The 18227-nt window shown below is 44.4% G+C and overlaps 3 protein-coding genes across 6 annotated transcripts; 1 reads left to right on the top strand and 2 right to left on the bottom strand.

The window, feature by feature from the left end:
* Nucleotides 1-391: 391 nt before the first annotated feature.
* IL18 (interleukin 18) lies at nt 392-14860 on the top strand. 4 transcript variants are annotated; one of them, XM_032133682.1, is made up of 7 exons: nt 458-545; nt 6876-10086; nt 10980-11053; nt 11676-11684; nt 12169-12306; nt 13050-13195; nt 13320-14860. In XM_032133682.1, the coding sequence occupies exons 3-7, from the start codon at nt 10987-10989 to the stop codon at nt 13563-13565; spliced, it is 606 nt and encodes a 201-aa protein (XP_031989573.1). In that variant the 5' UTR covers nt 458-545; nt 6876-10086; nt 10980-10986; the 3' UTR covers nt 13566-14860. The 4 variants fall into 4 exon arrangements, with proteins under 4 accessions (XP_031989570.1, XP_031989572.1, XP_031989574.1 ...); XM_032133679.1 differs by lacking the exon at nt 6876-10086 and having other exon boundaries at nt 392-545; XM_032133683.1 differs by lacking the exon at nt 11676-11684 and having other exon boundaries at nt 456-545.
* TEX12 (testis expressed 12) lies at nt 4168-6194 on the bottom strand. Its single transcript, XM_032133685.1, has 4 exons — nt 5966-6194; nt 5363-5468; nt 5210-5261; nt 4168-4946 (listed from the first exon to the last, which is right to left on the bottom strand). The coding sequence occupies exons 1-4, from the start codon at nt 6020-6022 to the stop codon at nt 4802-4804; spliced, it is 360 nt and encodes a 119-aa protein (XP_031989576.1). The 5' UTR covers nt 6023-6194; the 3' UTR covers nt 4168-4801.
* SDHD (succinate dehydrogenase complex subunit D) lies at nt 14710-18126 on the bottom strand. Its single transcript, XM_032133684.1, has 4 exons — nt 18048-18126; nt 17750-17854; nt 16542-16686; nt 14710-15349 (listed from the first exon to the last, which is right to left on the bottom strand). Exons 1-4 carry the CDS (start codon nt 18091-18093, stop codon nt 15184-15186), a joined length of 462 nt encoding a protein of 153 aa, XP_031989575.1. The 5' UTR covers nt 18094-18126; the 3' UTR covers nt 14710-15183.
* Nucleotides 18127-18227: the final 101 nt, after the last annotated feature.

The raw sequence follows: 18227 nt of genomic DNA, 5'->3' as shown, positions 1-18227 counted from the left end.
GGCATTGCCGCGCCTGCCTGGGCACTGCCGCGCCTGCCAGGGCATTGCCGCAACTACCTGGGCACTGCCGCGCCTGCCTGGGCATTGCCGCGCCTGCCTGGGCATTGCCGCGCCTGCCTGGGCACTGCCGCGCCTGCCAGGGCATTGCCGCAACTACCTGGGCACTGCCGCGCCTGCCTGGGCACTGCCGCAACTACCTGGGCACTGCCGCGCCTGCCTGGGCATTGCCGCGCCTGCCAGGGCACTGCCGCGCCTGCCTGGGCATTGCCGCAACTACCTGGGCATTGCCGCGCCTGCGAGGGCATTGCCGCAGCTACCTGGGCATTGCCGCGCCTGCCTGGGCATTGCCGCGCCTGCCTGGGCATTGCCGCAGCTACCTGGGCACTGCCGCGCCTGCCAGGGCATTGCCGCGCCTGCCTGGGCACTGCCGCGCCTGCCTGGGCATTGCCGCGCCTGGGAAAATCTGCTCGAGGTGTAGCCGGGGAGACGGGAAGACAGGGAAGAATGGCATGTGGATCTGTGTATCAGAGCAGCCGGGCTCCCAGGTAATTCCTTCAGAAATTCTCGTCTTGAAATTAGCTCAGTTTGCCTTCTTGTTCACCTCCCGAAAATACTTGGGATACAAAATGCTTTTGTTTCTAAACCTGAGTAGCCATTTTGCACCGTACTGAACCTCAAGGTTTCAGGAATATTGGTTGCCACGCCAGATTCCCCCACCAAATCCAGCAGAATGGGCCGTGCTCTGCTGTTCCCAGCTGAGCCGGCCCTAGGACAGGCCCTTTCCCTCGGGATGCCAGGAGGAAGCTGCCAGCGCTTTGGAAATGTGATGAAACATTTATTTCACGTCATTATGAAGCTCTTAAAAGCTGCCCTGTGCCTGGAGAGGGAGCAGGGCAGCAGGCACAGCACTCCAGGGACCCCATTCCACAGACAGATTAATTCTCATCCTAAATCTGCTGCAAATTAATCTGATTTCTTCCTGTCCTTCCTGCAAGACCCAACGAACCCTTGACTGCTGTATTTTCTATAACTCATAATGCCCTCCCTTAAATTGTGCTTTCTCTCAACAAACCCAACTGCTTCAACCTTTTCCCCCAGATCACGTTTTCTCAGCTCTTTATTACTTCTGGTTTCAGAAATCTTGATTTCCCCTCGACCCTTCATCTTCTTGAGGTTACAATCAATTTTTAATGTACATTATTGATGCATTTGTGACTTCTAGTTTGCCGCTCTTTTAAAAATAGACTGTATTCTCTAAAGTCCTGCTTCTAAATCATTTGGGATAAGCAAAGCTGGAAGCAGATCACTATGCAATACCACATAGGCTGATCCAGCAGAAAAAAAAGAGTATTAATCGACTTTTTAACTCATTTGTTTGTCCCTACTTACTGATTGCTCTTGTTTTATGTAATATCACACAGGATGGTGTCAATGAGCTTACACCAAGCTGTACCCACTGGTAATTTTTCCAAATAAAGCCAGCTCTTCTGATAAAGGATTTTTTTTTTTAATGTATTGTTATCCAAGTCATAGCTAAGAAATTTTCTCCAGACTCTCTCCAGGATGGGATTTAGGCTCACTGAGCTATGGATCTTTGCCCCCTCCTTTTTCTTCTGGCTGTTCCCCCTGATGATGCAGAACACCCACTGTGTTCTTTTCCAGTGCCACTTTCAAAGACAATTCAAAGGTCAAACAGTCTACCATTAACAAAACTGAGTTCTGCATAGAATATCCTGAGCCTAAAACACCTCTGTTACCTACTAGATTTGGTCTTTTTCTATTCTGACCCACACTTATGCTAAAAGGCAGTTTCATTTTAAGCAAACAGTCAAAATTAGCCTTTTCTCAGGGAAAAATTCTCACCACTGATTATCTAAACTCTCTGCATTATCTGCTATTTCCCATTTTTAGCTTTTAGATAATAGAAGAGCAATGAGAGGAACTGAGTTTTTCATCACTTACACTTTCCAGCCTGTGGAGGAATTCACAGCAAGCTCAGAAATGTAAAGACTCAGTGTCAAGATCCCCTTGACTCCAAGAGGGTTGAAACTTCATCTAAAGTGCTTCCAGGTTTAAAAAAAAAATCCATTTATATTCTGTTACTGATCTGTCATCTTAGACATTCTTGTTAATTTACAGGCTGGAGCTTAAACAAGGAAGGGAGAAGCTTAAAAGAAAACGTAGTTATTGGCTGAGCTTTGCTGATCAGATTTGGCAGCTTTAAAGCCAATTAATTTTCTGTCCAAACCTCCTGCAGTAAAACTGGAAAGCGGATAGGGATGGCACCGGTGCCAGATGGGTTTCAGGAGGAGCTCACTCCTCAAGGAGAGCATGACTGAGCCTGTAGTGTCAGATCAGAAGAGAAAATTTGTTTTGTTTCTCCCAATAAACACTGAAGTCCATGAGAGAGGCAATCAGCAGCATTATTTGCGGGGTGGATGAGTTGTAGACAAATGGGAAACTAGTAAAATTTTGTTCCTTAATGTTTTAGAAGGAAAACTGTATGTAATGAGTGTGTCCATATATTAAGTGGAACACAAGCTCTTAACAAGATATTAAGTGGAACGCTAAAGACCAGCCAACAGAAAAGTGCTCCATATTTCTGGCCAGCACAATAATTATGGGAAGCTCTCTTTAAACAGGGAGAGATAAATGTATGATTAATGTATTTCCATTGCTGAAATATTATTTAACTTCACAAGAGGAGAGGCTGCTTTATTTTCAATGGGTGTTTTAAACATTCTGAACTTACCCTTTAAAGCCACAACTTTATGAAAGTACGTATTTTATTCATTTTACTTAGTTTATTTATATATATATATCCTCACCTATATTTGTGCAGCAAAACCAGAAGCTTTGTTGCTCTTAGTAATTTAAAAAATTTAATAACTACACTGTTCATAAGCTCACCTGGGTTACTGTGGCCATACTCAGTGGCTTTACTTTCAATATTTCCTCAGATTTTAAACTTCCCTTATTACCCCAGAGATCCCACTCTATTAAATGTTATTAAACGGAATGACAACCAACTGTATAAGAAATCACTGTAGAAAAACATGAGTCATTATTCTGAAGATATATCTTGGATTGAACTGCACTAAGCAGTCCTTAATTGTTCTAAAGTGGAGTTTTACTAATTTTTGTTGGATTTTATGACGTTTTTAAATAGAGCAAACTGCTGCAACAGGAACACTTGATCCCCTAAGAGAAAAACTTACACAGTTATTGTATCCCAAAATCTAAGTTCTAGTGCTTAATAATAGTTGGATATATTTGCCATACAAACTAAATCTAGATGATCCAAATCCAGATGATGTAAAAAGGCTGCACGATTTCCCCAAGCACAAACAGCTAAAATGCAGGTAACAGGCAGATATTCCTCAGTAAATAAATTTGTGTAACTCTTCTTTAGAGCCTTGCATAAATAACTGTGGGCGAATGTCTGAGTTCAGACCCTTGGCAGACGTCATTTTGAAACTCTGGGTTGTGTCATCACTACAGATGAGCGTGGATTTTTGAAACACCCAGCACAATACTTTAGAAAATGTCACTTCCTAAATCTTTTCTTTTTCTTCCACATTTCTCTGTATAAACAGTATTACCAAGAGTGAGAATATCAGGGAAAAAATAGGAGACTGCTAAATATGATGCAAACCAGTGGTGAGACTTTGGAAAGCCTTTAGATGCTAAAGATGCAGATAGGCACCTTATGGGATTTTCCAAAATTCCTAAGTGTGTAAGGCGCTTACACCATGCTTAGGCGCTTTGAAAATCCTGCTAAGGACATATCTGCATCTTTAGGTATCTAAATCTCACCCTACATGTCCAGTTCCTCTCATTCTTTGGTTTAAATCATGTCGCTGTGACACGTAGCACATTTGGCTTTGAGCTGAGGCAAGGGGGAAAGGAGGGTGGATTAGGTCTGAGAGGATTTAAAGAGGAAATCACTGCATACTACTGGGGTAAAGATGTAAATATATCTTATTCCAGTACTTTTCTTTATTATGTAAGCCCCACACTTCGTACAAGTGATCCTTTGTACATTCCATGTATCATTTTTTTTTTTACAGAGTCAAATTATAAGAAAGAAAAAGGGCTCAGTGTTCTCAGACAAAGTATCAGCAAACAACTCACGTAGCCAAATAACAAAAGAACAGAACACTGTAATTCCAGATCATGTTATCTGTTTATTTATTGACATCAACAAAGCTCTGATTATGTTTTATATCAGCAGGCCTTGAAGTGTAACACATGTACCAGTATTACAATGAGTTTTAAATTAAGACTTTATGCTTTCTCAAAGTTCTTTATAGAACTCTCTTATTTCTAAGCTGATCTTTTCAACCTGTTTACATTCTGCGGCACAATGGGAATAACATTGCAAGTATATTCTACTAAGATTTTAGCACAAAAACATTTTTTAAAGTAGAAAAGAAAAAAAAAACCCAACAAATGATAACCAGGAAATGGTTTACATTCAACCATCTGAGGTCATTTTCCACTTACATCATAAAATTCTGTTTCACAGAAATGTTTTTTACTATGTTAAATGGGTTAACCAGTAAAAACCAGATGGCTTAATGTCTTAATCCCTTGAGTCACAGGATTTAAAACAGATATTCAGATTTGTTTTTACTACCACTACACTATGTACTGAAACACTAAGTAGCCGCTTAACTTGTTGGAAGTTTCCTGAACTGACAGAAATATTTATACAAGAAACAGACATCACAACACTCATCACAGTTTGTTTGAATACACAAACACAACTTTGGTTCTGCATTTCTGCCATAAACTCCATTTAGCTTTGCAGAGTACTGGCAATGACAGTGACTCTCTTTTTCAGCCTCTCCCTTTTCTGCTCTAAGTGGTTTTCTATGGCCCTGGCTTGTGTTAAGGTCTCATCAAGTTCCTGGACATAAGAAGAGTCCACTGCTGCTCTTGCACTAAAGCGAAGAGATCTGTAGTTAAAATAAATGCTAATGCCATTAACTTTCTCACTACTTTTATGTTTTTCTTAAAAATCGATTTTCTATGAATACCCGATTTCTGACCAAATTAATTCTCTGTTGTAACATAAAACAGCATTTTTCTTTCAAGATCTGTGTTTGACAGTTTTCAGTGCTAATTTCCCTAAACTGCAGCCACCCATCCATCTTATCTAGACAATTAAAAAATTCCTGTGCGAATAGAACAAAGTTTAACTTGCCTTATAATGTCAGCATATTTTGATAACAAGCTATTAATTTCTTTGCCCATCTCTGTTGAGAGAGAGAAAAAAAAAATTATTTAAGCATTTGGATGAATCTCAACATCAAATTAGGTCATTCCATACTTACTTTCAGTAAATTTAATACATCACCATGTAAAACCTTTTCCAGTGGTTCAGTGTTGGAAAGGGACTGCGAGTCCTCAGAAGGAGCCAAATCTGTTTTGTCAGAGAACTGAGGAATTTCTGAAGCTTCATTCTAACAACAGAGCACATTAGAAAAACACAGGTTCTAGGACTTAAAACAAGCTTAGCACAGAGTTTAGCTGAGTGAAAGAAGAGGCTTAAAAAGATCTTGAGGGTGTTTTTGGAGAAGATGCAAGTGGCATTTGGGTTCACAGCCTCATGAGCGTCTTGGGAAGTGGGTGGAAAGTACCAGATTGAGATCTCTGTATATACACCCACATTTTTATTTATATATACACACACATTTATATAGATATACTGATTCATGTAGTGTTTATACCAGTAAAAGCTGGTGTACTTCATAAGCTTGCCCTCAAGAAGTTCTACATAAATATGTCCCAGTGCTTACCAGTTTTGTTGGGCTTCAAGCCCTCAGAGAAACTGCGGTTTCCCCACACGAAAAAGTCATTTGTGTTCCCCCAAACCTCCCTAAAGTGCCGTGGATCTCTGTGCCTTCAGTCCAGAAGAGGACATGGGAAGGGAGGTCCTCCCTCACACAGCACCGCTCACCTCCGTCTTTTTGCGTCTATTTCTATTTTTATCCGCTTTTTGCGCGTCGCTCGCCATGGCTGCCTCACGAAAAGCACGCGGTGTTTGCTGAGCGGTCACGCTGGGGAGGATGTTTAAATAAAAACGTGTAAAACCTGTAATTTGTTCCTCCGCAAGGGCGTTCTCCTCGCGGCGCAGGCAGCACCTCAGACGGGCTGGAGACGGCGGGGGAACGGCGGGGAGTCCCGGGCCAGCCTAAAGGCTCATCCGAGGGGATTTATCCCTTTCTGATCTCCCCAGACCCTGAGAGCACCGAGGTCTGCAGGAGAGACCCCGACCCCGCGGTTTCCCCTCAGGCGGGCGGGCGGGCCCGGGGCGGGCAATGGCCGTGAGGGGCTGCGACTGTGGGGACAAGGGAAAAGGGACAAGGAAAAAAGGACGAGGGAAAAGGGACAAGGGAAAAGGGACAAGGAAAAAAGGACGAGGGAAAAGGGACAAGGGACGAGAAACAAGGGACACCCGCTCCCCTCAGGGCTGGCAGCACCCCCGGAGCCCTGCCCGAGATCGGTGGCAGCACCAGGACCGGCCCCCGGTGCCCCCTGAGGGCCGAGGGAGCGGCTCCGGTCCGGGCGGTTCTGTTAAAGCTTTAAACAGTTCCTCAAACCTTTCCCGTCAATTTCACTTTCTAAGCGAAATCCTTGGAATTTCACGCTCCACCTCAAAATACGAGCCATAAATAAGTGCAATCTGAGAGAGCAGGCGCTAAAATGAGTAACAGCCCTAAAATGAGTAACATCACCAAAATGAGTAACATCACCAAAATGAGTAACATCACCAAAATGCTCAACTACCAAGACCTTTTTTTCCTTTCTCTCTCTAAAGAATGGAGAATAAAATGGTATTTTCCTGAGGCTGTGTTTCACTTCTGTAGGTAAAAATGGTATTTGGTTTCACCAAGAAGCGACTGAGTCACCCCTCGGCTCCTTTGCAAGAGAAACGAACAGGGCACAACAATTCAGGAGAGAACTTTCAGCATCCAAAGAGATTAAACACCATTTCAAGGTACTGCTTTCCTAAATCCTGGCATTGTCCCCTACGGTGAAATAAGTAATTGCAAGATCTGAAGTTATGTTAATGTTGTGCTACGTTATGTTAAGGATTCATGTTAGGATATGTTATTTTATTGTATGTGATTTATGTTAGGGTATGTGATGTATGTTAGGGTATATAAATCTTGTCACTGGTCTGGTTTAGTTTCTTTTTTTCCCCCTTTTATCTTTTTTTTTTTGTTTTTAAGAGTAGAAGGGATCTTAATCTCATGTCTATTATCCGAATAGACTCTGAAATTTAAAACCTCAGCATGAGAAATCAAACTGCTGAAAGAACAAGAACTAAATACTTCCCCAAAATAGAAACAACTTTTAATAAGCTGCCATGGCCCACTTCATTTAGTTCTCAAATATTTATTTTATAGATATTTATGTTATTAGCAATATGATTTAAACATTAAGAAACAGATATGACAGAATATGTTAGGAAAATGTTCTTAAGGTGTTTACTTAATTGGGTCACCATTAGTAGGTTAAGATATTTTTATTAACAGACCACCTGAATTAGAACAAATTAAACATCTGAATTTTCATTTCCATTATCTTACGGAGATGCTAGTCTATGGATAAAGCTCAGACTAAAAATAACATTAAAAGAAAATTATCCAAGGGGTGAGAGTTTACTCTTACTGGAGTTCCAGTTCCTTTAAAATCGGAGCAAAGTTATCTAAGCCATTACTCTAAAAGCAGTTGCAGTTCCTTTGAGATTGAAGATACTAAATTCCAGGAGAAATGAAAATTTAACCTCTAGCACAAAAGCTATTGTATGTGTTAGAGTCTGGTTCAGAAAAATGCAAATATGTGCACAAAAGAGAAGGAAATGCCTTTTTTTCAATGTGTTCAATGAACTAATTGAATCTTAAGGCTCTCAAAAGGCTGACATGAAAGACCAAGTCCTCCTTCCTGTTAGTTTTTGTATGGAATAGGCCAAAAATATTCGTGCCAACAGCTAATACAAAATAAATAATGATCTGAATGTATATTTACACTTAAATGATAAATTATTCGTACAGCATTAATTTTTTTTAAAGAATTTTTTCTTGGCAGTGAAATGCAAAGAATCTGGGAACAAGAATCACCCAGATGGGGAACTCTCCTGAACAAAGCTCTGGTGCCCAAATTAAAAGATTTTAGAAGTCAGTTGGAGTGATGAAAAGAGATGTGAATATTATTTTGAAGCTGAAGAAATTTATTCAGAGGTAAAAACTTAAAAGGCTGAAGCTGATTATTTGAGCTGGAAAAGACCAAGGGGCATTTTGATCCTGCTTGCAGGAGGAACTATTTGTTACAAAATGGATACTGGGAAAATACATAGAAATGGATGGCCAGGAACAGAAGTCAGCTCAATTTAGAAAGCTACAAATATATTTTTTATGTCCTGCTGGAATTCAGTCAGTGAGTCTATAAATAGGGATATATATTCTTATCTGAAAACATGTTACAAAAACTGTGTTTTTCTTTGTTTGTTGGAAACAGGAGGGCTTAGTCTGCTGCTGAATTCTTCTGCTTTTTAGGTTTCTTTTGAATCGATTTTGTTAGTTCCTTTCAAAAACTTTAAAGCAAGCAGCTAAATTTCTGTAGCACACCCATAGTTTTTGTTTGCTTGAAATACACTGGTCCCAAGGCTAAACCAGCCAAAATCCAGGCTTATGAGTAAAAGAGACAGTGTTTTTATCTGTATTATTTCAAATAAGGTTGAAAGATGTGCTTTTAACCTCAAAATCATATCCTTATGTTTATCATACAGATATTAAAGCATTACCTATGAAATTTGGGTGCTTTTTTTTATCTCGAAGAGCAGTAACAAGCATGTGAACAGGTTAGGGAATGTCTCAGAGACGTGGGTTTGGGTTTGACTTGGGGGTTTGGGGTGTTTTTAGCATCCCCACAACTTGGGGCTCCTCAGTTGTCCCACGGAGCTGCAGAGCTGAACGCCGTAATTCTGATGAGCGTTAGAAACAGCAAATCAAGGCGTGGAGAGACAAATTGGTAAATGATTCATTCCCAAGCTCGCTTCCCTGGTTTTTAAGGGCCTGTCCCATCACTGAGTTCAGCGTTTGCTGCTTTAAACACTCCCCAAAGGCAGCGCGGAACGGAGGGATGGGGCGTTGTCCCAAAACAGGAGCTGAACTCCTGCCATGAAGCTGCTTCTGCACAAACGGCTGGCAGGGCAGATTTCCTACCCCATGCCCGCATTCCTTGGCACTGCTGCCTTCAAGAACCAACACGCGCAAGGGAGCGAGCAATAGAACCGGATGGGCACGGGCAGCACCTGCCTCAAAACTGCCGTGGAGGCGGCGTGGACCGGGAGGAGATGTTGGAGGAGCAACAGGACGAGCCCGCTGACATCGGCGTGACACCGAGCGCCACAAATCCACCCTCGCAACCCCAGATTTGCATAGGCGCTATCCTCTGCAGCGAGGACGGGAAGTGCCGCGCCAGAAGTGCGGACGTAGGCAGAGATCTTGGGAAAGCGTCCCGAGTTCGGCCGCCGCCAGCCGCCAAAAAGCCCCTCCCGGCAGCGCCGCGGCAGCGCTCGCTTCCCTCGGGCTGGGGCATCCCCGGCAGCGGCGGGGCAGTGACCCCGGGTGGCCTTGGGACAGCCCCGACCCTCACCCCGCCACTCCACAGCTGCGCTTCTCCCGGCTGCCAGCGCCCGGCTGCAGCTCCCGAGGAGCCACAAAGGACTCCCGTGAGCCACAAAGGACCACCGTGAGCCACAAAGGACCACCGTGAGCCAGCTCTGCTCCCACCCACCCATCCTGCGCTTCTCCCGGCTGCCAGCGCCCGGCTGCCAGCGCCCGGCTGCAGCTCCCGAGGAGCCACAAAGGACTCCCGTGAGCCACAAAGGACCACCGTGAGCCACAAAGGACCACCGTGAGCCAGCTCTGCTCCCACCCACCCATCCTGCGCTTCTCCCGGCTGCCAGCGCCGGCTGCAGCTCCCGAGGAGCCACAAAGGACTCCCGAGGAGCCACAAGGCACCACCGTGAGCCACCTCTGCTCCCGCCCCGCATCCCTGCGGCTCCCCAGGGTGAGTCATTCCACGTCCGGCAGTAAGCTAAAAACTCCTTTGAGCTTGTGCCGTTCCTTTCAGACGTCCTTGGTAAAAGGTCTAATAACCATCTTTTACTGCTCAAGGTTGGGCTTGATCATCCTGGAGGTCTTTCCCAACCTTTTCGATCCTATGATTCTATGATCAAGGGAAGAAGCACAGTCATTTTACGTTTTACCCATGAAAACAAGGGCCATTTTTTCCTTTAATCCTCTGTCAAACGTCCTGCCTGTGCTTGTCCCTGGGCTTTAAAATAACAGAGGAGTCCTTGACTTCGTGGTTAACGTGCAGCGGATGAGGCTTTCACAGTTTGGGTGTTGTGATGCCTCATTTCTAAGGCTTGGGTGTGCGTGTTTGTGAACAAAGATGTTGCTAGGAGCCTGCTGTCTCTTCTGCACAGCTACAACTAGATAAAAACCATATAAAATACAAATAGAGAAAAATCACTCTCAAATACATTCCTCGAGATGCTTTGCTAGAGGGACAAGGAAGCCACAGCAATTCCACACCCTAATTCCTCTGGATGTGTGTGTTTACTTATGTTGATATTGCTCAGTTGTTTTGTATAAATTGCTTTTGACTGGTGAAAAAGCTGTGGAAGTGAGTCAGGTATTTTGATTGAACAATAAAATCCCAGTGCAAGAGCCAGATCTTCCCATTGTTCACCTGGTTTTAAGACATACATTATCTTTAGTGCAAGGGATGACCTTTCTAGAGGCAGTCAGAATGGGTTCTAACGTGGGTATTTCGGAAGCTCATGCTGTTCTAGGGGGCACCTTGTAAGATCAGTCTGTGTAGACTTAACTTTTATCCCTTTATGGGGTAAGGAGCATCGAGGTTAACTCTGATTTCTCTCCCTGTGCTTTGGGCAGGGTGAAGATGAGTGCTGAAGAGATTCTGGTGTATGCAGTAGAACTTGGAAAAAACTCCTGCCTCTATTTTGACGGTAATTAGAGCATTTAATAACCTTTTCTGTTTGAATCCTGATTTAACACAATTCCTTTGCCTGTCTGATTTCACCTCATTTTCCCATAAGCTTCAGTTTTAAGTGTTGTTAGCCAAGTATTTGAGTCACGGGAATATTCCGGGAAAGGACACTCAGAAGAGTTGGAATACTGGAGGGTGGACTTGGAGTGAGTAATTTCTGATCTGGAATAAAGTCAGTTGGAAAACAGTTTCTTCTTTAAATGCAATTTGTAATGACTGCTTCTTGTCCTTTTGCTCACTTAAAGGCACTGATAAAACCAAAAATTTGCATCCAATTATTCCTTTGTTTTAGGCTTAGAGTGACCTTCTCACCCTTAAATAACCCTAAAAAAGCATTTTGCATACCTCTGGTTTGGTGGTGACTCCAGTTCTCAAATGACTGGGGTTTCATCTGTTTTGTTCACAAATAAACCCTGTCTGCAGTGACAGCAGCTCGGCCTTGGTGGCACTGGGCTGTGGGAACACGTAGGTGGCTGCCTGGCTTCCAGCCTTGCCTGGGTAAAAGCCCTTTCTTTTGTGGGGGCAGAGCTTAATGTTGTTTTTTCTTTCCTTTTTTTTTCCACTGCTCACTTGGAACCAAGATGATGATGGTAAGCTGAGAGCTCATCTTTTACTACTTTGTTACCCATTTCACATGAACATGGCCACACTCACTAACCCAGAGAGGACAAGTTTCAAACTGAGAGTGGCTGCAAAAAACCAGAGCTACAGCTCACCTGCTCCTTCTGATGCTGCTGTTGCTTTAATTCCTCCCAAGGTACGCGGTACTGGCTTCCCTGACAGCACCTTTCAATGCAATTTAATTGTTGGGCAAAAGAGAACTGATGCTTCTGAATTCTCACTAACAAACACAGCAGCTTCTCTTGCTTATAGAAATAAATTTCCATATTCTGGAAAATCTGCTTCAAGCAGAGGTGTAAAAGATGATTTGGCCTTCCTTTTGTTTGATGTCATTCTAAGAACTCCTTTCACGTGACATCTGCAATGACAAGATTAAGCTGGCAGCAAACTATCAAGAGCTGAGGAGACAACAGCTAAAATAGTCAGATTTATTTTTTACTCTTATTCCTGCAGAGCTGGAGTGTGATGCCCTCTGCAAGGAAAAGATTCTGCACCGAGTGCTGAGGAATGTGAACAGCCAACTGCTCGTGGTGCGCCCAGACCTGAACGTGGCAGCCTTTGAGGATGTGACAGACCAGGAGATGCAATCTGGTAATTTCCAGATATAAACCATCACCACTGCTCTGCTGCTTTATCCTAGAGGTGGTTTTGTTCTTTGTAATCATCCACTCTCAGATGGGACTGAGAGTAATGACTCAAAACTTCATTTTCAAGAATAAAACTAAGCTAACAGAGTGAAATTCTGTGTCTTGGGCATTGGTGATGGAGATTTCTGGGTTAGATCAAAGCCTGCAGGATGTCCCGTAAAGAAAAAGGGCTGTTAAGATTTTTGCTTGGCTCTGATCACAAAATTCCTAATTCACCTTTTTTTTTAATGTCAGATTACAAAAATACCCCTAAAATTTAAACAATGCATTGACACTGAAAGGTCTTACTTTCTTCTAATAGTATTAGCTATAAACTTACAGTTTTGGCTTTGACTTTTTGCTTCAGCAATTTATTTACAGCTCTATTTATTGACCATATTTATTTCCGGATCGCCTATATCCAGCCATGATCTGACTTACAGATGGCCACTTCCACATCCCAGTCTCACTTTCTGCATGCACACAGAAGGATGTGACACCCTCCCCACACTGCCTGGTGACCTCACCTGCTTTAGTATTGCCTGACTGCACAAAGTAGAACCAGAAGCCATAAAAATTCTGGCTCTTCTGCCAGGAAGAATATCCTGGAAAGACAGCCAGTTGCCAGTGGAATGGTAAAACATCACTGAGCTCAGTTGTTGCAGCTCCCTTTAAGCAGATTGTCAATAATAATCAATTTATTTCCAGGCAAAGGGATGCACTTCAGCATCCACTGCTACAAAACCACCACGCCCTTAGCAGGGATGCCCGTGGCCTTCAGTGTCCAAGTGGAAGACAAAAGTTACTACATGTGTTGTGAGAGGGAATGTGGGGAAATGATTGTTAGATTCAAGGTAAGGATCTGCTTCCCTCTCCTCATCTGTACAAAACCAACAGGCAGAATTAACAACTCAGAGCTGGAATAAAACTGGTCAGGGCTTGTGCTGGGATTAACCTGTTCCCTTTTTTCTTCCTCAGGAAGGAGACGTTCCCAAAGAAATTCCCGGTGAAAGCAACATCATCTTCTTCAAAAAGACCTTTACATCTTGCTCCTCCAAAGCTTTTAAGTTTGAATACTCAATGGAAAAAGGAATGTTCTTGGCCTTTGAGGAAGAAGGCTGCTTGAGAAAATTAACCCTAAAGAAACTGTCAAAAGATGAAGTGGATGAAACCATGAAGATAAGTTTATGTAACTTCAGTCAGAATGAAAATCACAACCTATGATGGAGCACTTCCAACAGTTTTAAAATACAGCTTGTTTTTTTATACAAGAAACTTCAGTCTTTCTTTATCTAAAACAAGTCAGTTTTAACTACTGTCAGTACTTACTAAAAAAATAAATGCAATTTCTTGGCAAAAAGAAGCAGAAGAATGTTTTCCAGTCAGATAGAAGAGAACTACACATGGAAGAAATGAGAATGTCCATATCTATACAGTCCTGTAGAATTTGATCCCTAAAATCTTTAATGCCTGTTGACCAAACAGCTTTTGAATTAGGTTTGGACTTTTACATTCCCAGAACTCTTAGGTAATTAACTTCTCACGCAAGTAGCTTAAACACCACCTACAGCTGCATCTCGTGTGAGGAAATCTCAGACACTTTCCATGAGAGACCCTTAGCCCGCCCAGAGGGACTTTCTCATGACTCACCCATCTGCACCCTCCTCCTCCCTGGGAGAAAATAACAAATGTTGGTGTTTAAACCACACCACAGCTCCATTCTGACCACAAAACTAACAAAAAATTGGCCAGCTACCTGCTTTTGCTAATAAATAAATAAAATTTCCAATCCATATTAAAAAAAAACCAAACCAGAAAGTCTTTTAGAATCCAAACAGCGACTTGGTCATTCTGGTCATTGCATAATCACTGATGGTAACACAAATTCTTTTCCTCTATTAATAGTGCCACAAAAGTACCATTAGAATGTGGAAAGAGTTAATCCACTCCTTAGCACTGTGAAAGTCAGACAGGATGAAGCAGAAAGTTAAAAACCACAATCTCAGTTCCCCTCTAAAATACCCTAAAAGAACAGAACGTTACCTCAGCCTCATGTTTGTTGTCTCTTCAGTCACACAAGACAACACACACCAGAGTATTTAGAAAATAAACCTCAAAAAAGTGTTCCAGATGAACATAAAACCCTTGAAAGTCAAATGCTCCTAAAAGTCAATCTGCAGAAGTATTTTTATTCTAGGTCAATTCTTGTTGTATTTTCTCATGGACATTAATTATTCTTGTATTAAGTCTAAGTCAGCTTTAAGGATTTGTTTTATAATAGCCAAATGAAGTAAGGCAGAGCAAACCTATCTGCAGAGAAAGCATTTTAGGCAACCCAAAAGCAGTAAAAATGGTTCAGAAGCACACACACAATTTCTGTAAATTCTTTATTGCATGGATTAAGAAAAAAAGTATTCCCTTTTCTACATCAACTCCCAGGGTCCAAAGAGTTGCAGGGTCTGCCTTACACACTGACGTCAGAAGCAGCAGTTCAGTTTTCCACAAGCCAAGCTTGTTTTACAGAAAAGGAAACCAACCAACAGAAAAAAACACTCATTAAAGCTGGTATTACAAGGAGAGTTCCCTTTAGCTATGCCAGTCTGTCACTGATGTAATTACTTCACCCCAATTTACAGTGCAGCTTGAATCCACTCACTCTCACTGGACATCTCCCAGTTAAATCTGTTTTTTCTCTCTATATATTCTAAACTAGCTCTGAGCCCGCTGCAGGCTGCTCTCACTAGGGACCCTTGGCTATTCCTTTGTTGTGCATTATGCTGGTCACAAGCTGATGAAGCAGAGGCAGCAGAGGACAATCGTGTGTGTCAGGGCTGGGGACACGTCAGAGGCTCCAGAGCATGGCCACAGCCTTGCAGATCCCCACGTCCTGGTAGTTGAAGTGGCAGAGGCCAGCGAAGGTGAGGGCGGACAGAATGTACAGCCCCGTGTTGGCCACTTTAATGGGGATGTCTCCATGCACATAATCAGTTATTACCTGGCCCAGACCCCTAAACAAGAGAGAAAAGCTCAAATCAGTAAAGATCATGCACTGAAATCCATCCACTTTGTGGCACCGTTCTACCAAGATGCCACAAACGTTGCTTTTTTTCACCTGCTGCCATCAGCCTTTCCTGAAGAATGCTCAGTTCCCACTCAGGGTGCATCCATTTCAAAAACAAAAACATTCCACACATTCTATTAAAAATACCCTGATTGGCTCCGAGTTTTCTTGAGGAAACCAAGGGCTGACCACAGCTCCCCAGACAACAGAATCCTTGGAATCTGCCTCCTTATCTGACTTCCAAGGACTGAAAGAAGAGGAAAACCCAAGGAAGTACCTGGAACCAGCCGTTGTCACAAAGACACAGAAGGCTCCTGGGTATGCATTTAGATTAGAAGAGTGGCAACCAAAAAAAATAGCGTATTTTGGGTTTTTTCTACATCTGGAAGTGAAGTCCTGTCCAGATTTGAACTATCCAGCAACACAAGACACAGGATGCTTGTCAGAGCAAGGCACAAATTTCTAAGGGCAAAACTGAGGTTTAAGAAAGCCTGGCACCCCCACAGTACCACAAAAACCTGATTTTCCCTTGTGGCAAGGAACTCCCAAACCAGGATCACCTCAAGAAGGTGGATGCTGCCAGTCTGGCCAACCATGCAGCTGGATCCACTCCTAATTAGCCCTGTCCCTGCTCTCATTAAGGATCATAGCAGAACAACACTGAGCAAAGATCCACTTCCCAGGAACCAAGGAAATAATCATCCAGGTCTCCTTAGTGAAATCTTTGCTGTGAGCTCTTTATTATGCAGAACCTCACCAGCACTGAGATGCACAAAGCCAGTGCACAGAGCTTTAGAGGAAGAGTATTTCTGTAGTATTTTTATACAGATCTGTCCTCTTCCTGTTCCCTCTGTTCGCACACCACTGGCTCTTCCACAGGTTAAAAACATCCAGGATTCTGCACATCCAGGGGCAAGGAAGTACTCCCAACGTTAAGATTCCAGAGAGTTTTTATGGATTCCTCTTCTGACTGGGAGAACAGTGTGAGAAAGGAAGACCAAAGTACGACCACTCTAAAGATCACAATTGTCACAGAACTTGGAGACCAAGGACTTTTTCCAGGTGTTTTACAGTAGATCAGGATGGGGTTCGGAGCCACCAAACCTTTTTTCCTTTGAGTTCAGCCCTGCTGTGCTTACCAGTGGCCATGCAGGGTAAGGGCTGCAGCCAGGGAATAGTCCACGGCTGGTCCGGGACACAGGTAGGCGGCAGGAAGCAGCCCCAGCAGCAGCACACTGACTGCTCTCTCCCCTGTCCAGTGCAAAGACGCAGCCTTGGAAGTGCCTGCAGGAGAAACATTCTCAGGGAAAAGCCCCTCTGCCAAGGGCTGGAGGAATGGCTTTGAGATGTGGGCAGTCTGCAAACCAAAACCCAGCAGAGGCAATACTTGGAAACACAATGTGAGCATCAGCCCAGGCTGAAAACATCAAGAACTGGCTCTGTGAAGTTATCAATGCAGCACCCCCAAAGTGCTCAGCTAACACACAGATACCACCTGAACCAAAATGCAAATGTTTTCCTTTTTTTTGGCAAGGAGAAAAGAAATTTAAGAAGTGACAGGATAAGGAAAGCAAAAGACCTGAAGTTTGGACTTGGTCAAAGTGCAAATTGAAGTGCTATTACCTGGTAACAGTGCTGCTGAAGGTGAGGGTGCACACACTCCTCACAGCCTGAGGCACCATGACAGCAGGATTATTTATCACAAGTAACATCTCTGCACAGTTACTGCCCTATCCAACAACGCTCAGCATTTCACAACTTTTCCCTTAAAAATTTGGGGGCATTTGGGATTATTTTTTCCTTGGCTGGTAACACCTGTAATGCTACATCACCCAAGAGGACACCAAGAAAAACCACTGTACCATGTGTACATCTTTTCTGCTCTTTGTTACAGCTGCTGCTTAAAATCTCCTAAGTGGCCCAAAAAAATGATAGACTCACAGCCTGGTTTGGGATAGGAGAGACCTTAAAGTTCATCTTGTTCTCAAGTCCCTCTATGGCCATTGGGTTCCACCTCCATCACCTCTGTCCTTTATCCCGGCACCGCTGTTGGTCCCTTGAAGGACCCAAGCCAAAATCTGCTCCTTTACGACTCATTCATGAAAGAATCACGGAGTATTTAGGAGTTGGAGCACACCTTAAAGATCATCTAATCCCAACCCCCTGCCAAGGGCAGGATGCCTTGCAGTAGACCCGGGTGCTCGGAACTCCATCCAGCGTGGCCTTGAGCAGTTCCAGGGATGGGAAAAGCGGTTTGCCTGGGCGGAGGAGTTCTCCCGACCCTGGGAAAACGAGACCCACGCACACAAACACACAGGCACACAGACTGACACAGACAAGGCCGTACCGTGTCCCTGGCGGGGCGGGCCGTGGCTGTCGCGGGCCGGAGCGCAGCGAGCGACGGCGGCACCGAGCGCGGCGGGGCGGCGGAGCAGGGCCGAGCCGAGGAGAGCTGCGGGGACACCGGCGGCGCGGCGTGAGCGCGGGGGGCCCGCACCCTCCGGGAGTCCCGGAGTCACCGGGACCCCGCACCCTCCGGGAGTCCCGCAGTCACCGGGACCCCGCACTCTCCGGGAGTCCCGCAGTCACCGGAGCCCCGCACCCTCCGAGGTCCCGGCCCGCCCCGCGCTCCCGGTCTCACTCACCCAGGGCGGCCCCGCGGGGCCGCGCCCGCAGCAGCGCCAGCGCCATCTCAGCTCCAAGGGCACCGCGGCGGACGCGGAAACGCCGCCCGAGCTTCCGCCTCCGGGACCGCGGCCCGGCGCGGGGACAGCGGCCGCAAAGCTTCCCGGGGCAGCTGTGACCTGCCGGAGACAGCGTTAGAT

Source organism: Corvus moneduloides, chromosome 25, assembly GCF_009650955.1.
Source record: "Corvus moneduloides isolate bCorMon1 chromosome 25, bCorMon1.pri, whole genome shotgun sequence".
NCBI lineage: Eukaryota > Metazoa > Chordata > Aves > Passeriformes > Corvidae > Corvus > Corvus moneduloides.
This window is presented reverse-complemented; position numbering and strand designations above follow the sequence as displayed.

Bases quoted from the DNA above. Each gene is read 5' to 3' on its own strand.
- IL18 (XM_032133679.1), top strand. From the start codon at position 505: ATGGCATGTGGATCTGTGTATCAGAGCAGCCGGGCTCCCAG. The intron at 546-10,979 runs GTAATTCCTTCA...TGCTTTGGGCAG, and splicing joins CAGAGCAGCCGGGCTCCCAG to GGTGAAGATGAGTGCTGAAG. The intron at 13,196-13,319 runs GTAAGGATCTGC...TTTCTTCCTCAG, and splicing joins AAATGATTGTTAGATTCAAG to GAAGGAGACGTTCCCAAAGA.
- TEX12 (XM_032133685.1), bottom strand. From the start codon at position 6,022: ATGGCGAGCGACGCGCAAAAAGCGGATAAAAATAGAAATAGACGCAAA. The intron at 5,469-5,965 runs GTGAGCGGTGCT...CTCTGTTGTTAG, and splicing joins ATAGACGCAAAAAGACGGAG to AATGAAGCTTCAGAAATTCC. The intron at 4,947-5,209 runs GCAAGTTAAACT...TCTTCGCTTTAG, and splicing joins AAATATGCTGACATTATAAG to TGCAAGAGCAGCAGTGGACT.
- SDHD (XM_032133684.1), bottom strand. From the start codon at position 18,093: ATGGCGCTGGCGCTGCTGCGGGCGCGGCCCCGCGGGGCCGCCCTGG. The intron at 17,855-18,047 runs GTGAGTGAGACC...GTGTCCCCGCAG, and splicing joins GCCCCGCGGGGCCGCCCTGG to CTCTCCTCGGCTCGGCCCTG. The intron at 16,687-17,749 runs GTACGGCCTTGT...TTTCTCCTGCAG, and splicing joins CCCGCCCCGCCAGGGACACG to GCACTTCCAAGGCTGCGTCT.